The sequence below is a fragment of the Eretmochelys imbricata genome, chromosome 19 (assembly GCF_965152235.1).
Source record: "Eretmochelys imbricata isolate rEreImb1 chromosome 19, rEreImb1.hap1, whole genome shotgun sequence".
In the NCBI taxonomy this organism is placed as follows: Eukaryota; Metazoa; Chordata; order Testudines; family Cheloniidae; genus Eretmochelys; species Eretmochelys imbricata.
In genome coordinates, this window is record NC_135590.1 from 9,971,194 (window position 1) to 9,980,727 (window position 9,534).

General features: G+C 45.4%; 1 protein-coding gene across 1 annotated transcript; it reads left to right on the plus strand.

Moving 5' to 3' along the window:
* Window positions 1-1,629: 1,629 nt before the first annotated feature.
* On the plus strand, window positions 1,630-6,125 carry HMGN2 (high mobility group nucleosomal binding domain 2). Its single transcript, XM_077837873.1, has 6 exons — window positions 1,630-1,891; window positions 3,136-3,180; window positions 3,707-3,736; window positions 4,088-4,138; window positions 4,571-4,666; window positions 5,184-6,125. Exons 1-6 carry the CDS (start codon window positions 1,877-1,879, stop codon window positions 5,217-5,219), a joined length of 273 nt encoding a protein of 90 aa, XP_077693999.1. The 5' UTR covers window positions 1,630-1,876; the 3' UTR covers window positions 5,220-6,125.
* The last annotated feature ends 3,409 nt before the right edge of the window (window positions 6,126-9,534 follow it).

The following is a 9,534-nucleotide window of genomic DNA, read 5'->3' on the forward strand; positions in this document are numbered from 1 at the left end:
GGGTCTCTTTCTCTGTGTCTTCCTATGGATAGGAGCAGACTTTACAAGTCATTTACAATCAATAATGGTTACCGGCACTCAGACTTTCACCGTTTGAGTTGTTTAATAGTCCCTAATCTAATTTTTTGGGCTTTTCAAACACTAAATGATTAGTTTCCCTATTTCTCTTGGAAAACCTGGAATTTTTACAGGTTTAGGGGGCGGGAGATTTGTTTTATCCTCCCTGTAGCGAAGCTTCTAATCCATTTCTGTTATCAGCCTAGTGTTGATCTGTTTCCGTGTGGCCAAATGCATGTCCTAAAGCGCCCAGTTCCACCCTGTTGCTTTAACTACGCTGTCCTTCATGGATCAAGTCCTGCTCCTTCCTCTGGTCATTGACTTGGCTGTTTCTCTCTCATCGTTTTTGTTGCCAGGGTGAGTGATTTCGTTTTGTAATTTAGAAAAAAAAAAAACTTCTTCGATTCATTTTCCCGTTGTAGCCTGGACCGTGGGGGGCGTTTAAAACTCAGGAGCGATCCCTGCGGGTGCGATGGGAACCTGCCCCGCGCGCTCCGCCTTTGTGCGCCCGGGCTTTGGCTGGCTGGGCGCCGCTGCCGCCAGCGGAGCTTTGTTCCCCGTGCCAGGCGCCAGCCGCCTCCCGGCGCACGTGGCTTGGCTTTAGCAGGGGCTGGGTGTGGGGTGAAGGGGTAGCGGCCACGGGGGTCACTGAATCCCCGGGAGGAGGGGGGTCCCCACCGGCCTGCACGCTTGTGCCTGGCGCGGGGGGGATAGGCTAGGAGGGCCGGCGGGTGCTGAAGGGACAGCTCCTTAACCTGCCCACTCGCCCCCAGCAGACAACGAGGCGGGGGGCTGGCTCCAGGTGGCAACAGCCCCTGACCCTCGCGTGTGCGGTGCAGGGCAGACTGCCCGGCCGGCCGGCCGCGGACCTGCTTCCCACCTGGCTCCCGGCCCGCGCAGGGGCGGCAGCAGCGCCCAGCCCAGGCGGAGGGAGGCCGCGGGGCTCCGCGGCCGCGCTCCGCCCGCCGCCCCCCTCTTCAGCCGAGCAGCTGTTGCTGTGCCCGGTCTGCGCCCTCAGCCGGGGGAGGGCGCCCGCAGCCCCCGGGCTGGGCCCTGGGCCGTTCGCAGGGGCCTCGCCTTTCCCCTCGTGGGCCACCGCCGGAAGCGGAGCTCCAGCTGAGCCCGAGTGGCCCGCGGGAGGGCTTCGCGCAGCCCCCTTGCACCGGCGTGGGGCGATGCACAGCGCCGCCCCTCAGTGTGAGTGCGTACAGCCCCCCCCCGCCCCCATTGATCTGGAGGGCCGGAATAGTGAAGCTTCCCCTTCTCCTCCTTCCCCGCGGATATCTGACAGGTATTTGCTACGCGCTGTCCGCCATTGGGGCAGAAAGTAGGCTTTGCAGCCCCCCGCTGCCGTGGGGACGGTGAACAGCCCGGCCCGGGCTTGCTCGGCGGGGAGAAGGTGAGGGGAGGGGGGGCTGCAGCGGCAGGCTCGCACGGAGGCGCGAGGCGGGCGCAGCGCGAGCGCCGGCATGGCGGGGATGGGAGAAGAGGGCAGCGCTGCGCGCGCCACCTCCTCTTTTTCTCCTTCTCCTCCCCCCGCCCAGTTTGGCCCCTTCCCCACGTGACCCGTGCTGGCCAATGGGCGGGCGGGGCGGTGGGGATCCGGCTGGAACCGGTTGGGCCGCGTCCGGCTCTATATAAAACTTTATAAACACCCGATTCAAATTAGTGGGGTCGGGAGAGAGACCAGGGAACCTAGCGCCAACGCCTGCCATACCGTCCGACCTAGGCGAGACTCCCCTGCCCACACCGCCCGGTCCGGACCTAGCGAGACCCTCTCACTCCGCCCAGCCGAGCTCCTCACGCACCGCCCGGAGACATGCCCAAGAGAAAGGTACGTGGCGCGGCCGAAGGGCAGCCACTTCACCCTCTACCCATTTGCGGGGCTAAGGCCCTAGGCCCAAAGTGTTTTCCCCCCGTTGCTGAGGGGGGCGGGACCAATCCCTCTTTCTCCCCTCCCCCCCTTTGGGGCGGTAACGGTTGTGAGGCGGCGCGCGGGAGAGGCCCCAACGGTCGCGGGGGAGGGGCGGGGCAGCGCGAGTCACTTCGTGACCGTTACCCGTCGCGCGCGGTTAGCGGCCTTGGGCGAAGCAGCCTGAGTCGGGGAACGGGGGCGGGCTCGAATGAACAGGGTGGCGGCTGGGCCTGGTCGGATTAATGGGCGGCCGAGTGGAGCCGGCTCGATCCAGTTGGTTTTGGCGGGAGGGCGGCTAGATGCACGTGCCCGCGGGGAGCTAGGGAGCGCGCGGGGGGAGGAGGATGTGCGGGCTCGCCCCCTCCCTCAAGTAGGCGAGAGCGCGCGGGAAAGGGCGGGAAGCGGCCGCGCTCTGGGTCTGGGGCCGAGTTGCCGCCAAAACCAGGGCTCTGGCTGGGCCCTTCAACGGGAGCAGGGTCTCCTTAGGGTAGCCCAGCCGCTGAGCTCGGGGGAGACCCTTCGCCACCTCCCGGGAGGGAGGGCTAGCCTCCTAACCGTATATATCCCTTTCCTTCAACTCCGGCGGGTAGAGTGCGGGGAGAGTGTCAGAGAGTGCTTCTAAGCTCAGCTTTATCATAGTGAGGCCCCCATTACACCCAGGGGCAAGTTTGGTACCACCTTTCTGCAGGATCCAGGAGATGCGCTGCCACGGAGTCCAGGCGCATTGTGTGGCTCCCTCATCTCTGCCCAGATCTCTTATGGCATGGCAATTCCTGCTATTCCAGCTTTGTTTAGCAAGTCTAGGGATGCTAGGTGTCAACGCTGATTTTAAATAGCGTGTAGCCACACCACACCGTGTAGAGGGCTGACAATCCAATAGCTGGGTGGAATACTATTGTGAAATCTACAAGCTTGAGAGAGGATGGTGGGCACCCCTGGAACTTGACTTTGTCGGTGAGATAGAAGGTATAGTTCAGGCCACCTTCCCCCCCCGAGTGAGAGGTCAAATTAATGTATTTGCTTGATCTAACTACCTGAATCAAACAAACATACAAAAATTGCATCCTAGCACAGTGTCTTGGGACTGATAGTTTTATCTTTCATTCAGCCCCTTTAGTTCTGTGCTGTTAATTTCTTGGTGTAATTAGTACTTTTCATTGTAGGCTGAAGGAGATTCTAAGGGCGATAAGGCCAAAGTTAAGGATGAGGTAAGAAGATTTATGAATGTTTAAATTTCAAGATTACAGTTTTGATTTCATCTTGGCGAATTGTAAGGAGCAAATCATTCTTCATATATACTAACCTTTGAAAGACTTTAGTTGTAAGTCTTTTAATCTTAGCCCTTTGTCAGCCTAGCTAATAGCTGTATCCCCATATTGTCCATCATCTAAGCCAGGGGTTCTCAAACTGGGGTTATGAGGTTATTGCATGGGGGGTCGTGAGCTGTCAGCCTCCACCCCAAACCCCACTTCACCTCAAGCAGGAAGTATTTAAATTTATCAGGGAGGAGGGGGGTTGCCCTCAGAGTCTTGCTGTGTGAAAGTACCAAAGTTTGAGAACCGCTGATCTAAGCAATGTGTTCTGTTCTTCATGGTAGTGTGAAGAAAGCAGGTCAAATGTTCTAGTGTTAACTCTTGAATCAAATTTATTTTGTGGTCTTTAAAGTAGATAATTAATTTATACTTTTCAGCTGTTCTGACAGTTATATTAATTTGTTTTCTTTTTTTTTGATAGCCACAACGGAGATCAGCAAGGTTATCTGCTGTGAGTATTTTGTTGTTGGGATGAGATATGGTGCATGATAAACACTTTTTTTAAATACTGGTCTTTAATATTAACATGGAAGATCGGCTGGGGGTAACATCAGGTGTTATTCTAGAATGCTCATTAGTGGGAGAAGGTTATCAGCTCACTGTCTGGTGTGAATATTGTGCTATATTACAAGCTAGAGGAATGGTGTGGTAGCTGAGACAGAAACCCACCCACATGGGCAAACAGCCCAAGTTTCTTCTGCTGTGGAAAAGCAAGGCATCAGGGAAAAAAATACAAGAGCTCAAAGTGCTTGTCATTTTGTGTCTTTGGGTTCTATACTTCAGTTGTTTTTCTCACTTCTAGAAACCTATTCCTCCGAAGCCAGAGCCTAAACCTAAAAAGGTAGCTCCAAAGGTAAGCTGATACCATGGGAAGCGAATTAATGTAAAATATCATGAATGTCCTGTGCAAAGTATATTTGTGATCTGTTTAGTTTGAGACATGGCCTGGTGATAACAAGTAATTATGGCTTAAATGCTCAGTTGTCAGTGCATTAAATAAAAACATTGTGTGTCTACTTAAATCTCTTTGGAAGGGTTGATGTCCCTTCCGTTACATAAAATATTTGTGAGTTCTGATCAAGACAGTATTTTCATTAAAGCTGTAAATTTGGTTGTCTGATAACTAAATGCTTGTGTGTCACTCTATTCCCCCACTTACATCTAAATTCCAAATAGTGTACTGTTACCCCATCTTGCCAGTTTGGGGCTTTTGCAGGTACATAGTTGGGTATTGAGAAGATGCTTGTCCTTCTAACAATATTAATATCTTCCCACCACTTGGCAGAAGGGTGAAAAATTACCCAAGGGAAAGAAGGGGAAAGCTGATGCTGGCAAGGATGGAAACAACCCTGCAGAAAATGGAGATGCCAAAACAGACCAGGTATAGTCTGGTAGCGTCAGTTACTCAAATGAACTGGGAAGTTTTTTCCATGTTATTAGGTAAAGGCAGGTCTAGGCCTGTGCTGTAAAAAGAGGTATTGATACTTGATTTGATTAGGCTACTTGTTTATGGCATAAGCCATGTGCACACTTACATTTAAGAGTTTGCTCTGGGCTGTTTTGTTCCTACCATTCTCAACTGATGTGTACTTTAAAACGAAAGTTGTTTGTTTGGTGCTAGTTGAAAGCAGCAGTGCTAAATTGTCACTTATGTTATGCACTTTTGTTTTAATGCTATTGATGCATAGAAAAGTAACTTCAGGCTAACTTCTAAGGCTCCTCTAATTCTTCATGAATATTGTGATCTGATTACTGTAATAAAGCACATTTTTAAGATCCTCAGTGGTTGGGGGCTATAATTTGTTTCCTCCCAGATTCTGTTATGAATTGCTTTGTGCAAAGTGAGAAGTGAGTGTAAATCTGCACAGTGCACTGACTAGTTCTCCTTTTTCTTTCAGGCACAGAAAGCTGAAGGTGCTGGTGATGCCAAGTGAATTGTGTGAATTTTTTGATAACTGTGTACTTCTGGTGACTGTACAGTTTGAAATACTATTTTTTATCAAGTTTTATAACAATGCAGAATTTTGTTTTACTTTTTTTTAAGCTATGTTGTTAGCACACAGAATGCTTCGTTGTTGTGTTTTTTGGGGAGCAACAGGGGCAAAAATGTCACTCTCTATTTCTCAGAACCCATTTTAAACAAGACAAAAAAAGTCCCCTTGGTTTTTTTTGTTTTGGTTTTGGGTGTTTTTGTTTTTTTTAGGAGAGGGCTCTTCCTGGACATGAAAAGGAGGGATTCCCTGATGCTGCATATGAGTTTAGCTTTGTGAAATGCATTGGAGTGAACATTGAAGGTCCCAACGTGTCTGCTTGCCAATTTTAAAACTGCAGTTTGTAATGCCCTCTGTTTTCTCATTCCCTTAGTCATTTGCATATAGCTTATCACTCCTTTAAATATGGCAAAAGGCATTTTGGGACTTATCACCCCAAATTGTAATGCATTGTCACTGTCAGGCAATCCAGACTTTCAGTGTCCAAATTGGGATGTGCAGGCTCTAAAAGAAGCTACATTTCCTCTTTTATATTGTGGATCTTCAAATTAAAAACTCTGCAGTTTTAATTTTTTTCTCTAAAAGTCAGGGTAGGCTTGTGAAAAGTTGTTAAACAACATGCTAAATGTGAAAGTGTCCACCCTCACTCTAAACTTTTCCTTGTCCAAGTATGAAATGAAGATTCTTCATTGGTTTTATATAGTAACTTTTACGTTTTGATAGTCCATGGAGGGAGGGGAGTTTGAAGTTGTTGTAAAATGTTGCAGATTGTAGCCCATGTCCTGCCTGAATTACCATGATTGTTTATGAAAAGTACCTTTAATAAAGCTGGATACGGTTTGGCTCGGACTGTTCTTAATATTTTTTTTTTTCTGTTTTCTATGGCCTCTCCCACCTTTGACATGGCAACATGTCTGAAGAAGAAAGTGATATATGTCAAGCAGTCTATTAGGGCTGTCAATTTATTGTGGTTAACTCCCATGATTAGTTCAAAAAAATTAATCGTGATTAAAAAATAAGTGCGATTAATCACACTTATAACAGTAGAATACCAATTGAAATGTGTTAAAATATTTTTCTACATTTTCAATATTGATTTCAATTACAACAAAGAATAGAAAGTGCACCGTGCTCACTTTCTATTATTTTTTTTATTACAAATATGTGAAAACAATAAAAGAAATAGTATTTTTCAATTCACCTCAAACAAGTACTGAAGTGTGCAATCTCTTTATCATGAAAGTTGTAATTTCCAAATGCAGACTTTTTTTGGTTACATAACTGCACTCAAAAACAAAACGGTGTAAAACTTTAAAGCCTACAAATCCATTCTGTCCTACTTCTTATTCTGCCAATTGCTAAGACAGACAAGTTTGTTTACATTGATGGGAGGTATGATGCCTGCTTCTTATTTACGTCACCTGAAAGTGAAAACAGGTGTTCTCATGGCACTTCTGTAGCCAGCGTTGTAAGGTATTTACATGCCAGACATGCTAAACATTCCAGAGGACATGCTTCCGTGCTGATGACGCTTGTTAAAAATGTATCAATTAAATTTGTGACTGCATTTGTTGGGGGAGGAGGGAGAATTGCACATCTCCTGCTCTGTTTTACCTGCATTCTGCATATATTTCATTTCTAGCAGTCTCGGATGATGACCCAGCACATGTTCATTTTAAGAACACTTTCACAGCACTTTTGACAAAACGCAAAGAAGGTACCACTGTGAGATTTCTAAAAATAGCTACAGCACTGGAGCCAAGGCTTAAGAATCTGAAGTGCCTTCCAAAATCTGAGAGGGACGAGGTGTGGAGCATGCTTTTAGAAGTCTTAAAAGAGCAAAACTCTGATGTGGAGACTATAGAACCTAAACCACCAAAAAAGAAAATCAACCTTCTGCTAGTGGCATCTGACTCAGATGCTGAAAATGTACATGCATCAGTCCGTATTGCTTTGGATTGTTATTGAGCGAAACCCGTCGTCAGCATGGATGCATGTCCCCTGGAATGGTGGTTGACACATGAAGGGACATATGAATCTTTAGCACATCTGGCACGTAAATATCTTGCAACGCCAACTACAACAATGGTATGCGAATGCCTGTTCTCACTTTCTGGTTACGTTGTAAATACGTAGTCAGCCAGCATTATCTCCTGCAAATTGTAACTAACCTTGGTTGATTGGCTGACCAAGAAGTAGGACTGGGTATACTTGTAGGCTCTAAAGTTTTACGTTTTATTTTTGAATGCAGTTTTTTTTGTACATAATTCTATATTTGGAAGGCAACTTTCATGGTAAAGAGATTGCACTACAGTACTTGTATGAGATGAACTGAAAAATAATTTTGTTTTTTACAGTGCAAATATTTGTAGTAGACATGCAAAAATATTTAAAATAAATGGTATTCTATTATTTAAATGTGACTTTTTTTATTGTAAATTTTTTGACAGCCATAATACATACACATGTACACTAATAGGATAGCCTGTTCACAAAACAAAAGCTGTATTTAGTCACCTCGCCCTTATAGTACAAGTACATACACCTGGTAGCTCCACTGCAAGGTTGTTTGGGTCATATCTGGTCCCAGATTGTAATCTGGGATGGTACATGGAGGGGGTGGTTCCACTACAGGTCATATGTGGCTTCAGGCTACATTTTTGGGCGTCTGTAGGAAAACATACTAAACTAACAGTTCCCGTCAGTATCATGGTCTAACATACAATGAGTGCTTCGATTAGAATAGGGAGAAGTAATATTTTAACTTCCTAGATTTTTGCAGTGAAAAAACTAACGTAATAGGCTCTGCAAAACACTTGCCAGCTGAATTTTGTTGGCTGCAGAGATAAGAGCAAAAGCTTACTTTGCCAAGTTAGGAACTGAATACGCACAGAGCAGATTTGTTGAGTAAGAAAGTGTCACTTCTGTTTAGTCATTTGTCAAATAGAGCCAAACTGAAAGATGCATGCTAATTTAAATTAGGGCTGTGGATTAATCGCAGTTAACTCGTGATTAACTCGAAAAAAAAATCGCACTGTTAGTAGAATACCAATTGGAAAGTATTAAATATTTTTGGATATTTTTCTACATTTTCAAATATTGGTTTCAATTACAAAATACAAAGTGTACACTATTATTTTTTATTACAAATATTTGCACTGTAAAACTAAAAAATAGTATTTTTCAATTCCCCTCCTGTAAGTACTGTAGTACAATGTATTGTGAAAGTACAACTTAGAAATGTAGATTGTTTTGTTACATAACCACTCAAAAATAAAATGCAAAACTTTAGAGCCTACAAGTCCACTCAGTCCTCCTTCTTGTTCAGACAATCACTAAGCCAAACAAGTTTGTTTACATTTATGGGAGATAATGCTGCCCATTTCTTATTTACAGTGTCACTGGAAGGTGAGACCAGGCTTTCACATGGCACTTTTGCAGCCGGTATTGCAAGGTATTTACCAGATATGCTAACCATTCGTTTACCCCTTCAAGCTTTGGCCACCATTCCGCAGCACATGCTTCCAAGCTGATGACACTAGTTTAAAAAAATAATGCATTAGTTACATTTCTGACTCAACTCCTTGTGGGAGAATTGTATGTCTGTCTCTATTTTACTTGCATTCTGCCATATATTTCATGTTATAGTAGTCTCAAATGATGACTCAGCATATGTTGTTCATTTTAAGAACACTTTTGCTGCAGATTTGACAATGCAAAGAAGGTACCAATGTGAAATTTCTAAAGATAGCTACAGCACTCAACTCAAGACTTAAGAATCTGAAATGCCTTCCAAAATCTGATGGATGAGGCGTGGAGCATGTTTTCAGAAGTCTTAAAAGAGCAACATTCTGATGTGGAAACTAAAGAACCTGAATCACCAAAAGAGAGAATCAACCTGCTGGTGGCATCTGACTCAGATGATGAAAATGAACATGTGTTGGTCTGCACTGCTTTGGATAGTTATCGAGCAGAACCCAACATCAGCATGAATGCATGTCTTCTGGAATGGTGGTTGAAGCATGAAGGAACATATTAAGCTTTAGTGCATCTGGCATGTAAATACCTTGCAATGCCAGCTTCAACAGTGCCACACAAACCTGTTCTCACTTTCAGGTTACATTGTGAAGAAGAAACAGGCAGCGTTACCTCCTGCAAATGTAAACAGACTTGTTTGTCTGAGTGATTGGCTGAACAAGAAATAGGACTGAGTGAACTTGTAGTCTCTCAAGTTTTATGTTTTATTTTTGAATGCATG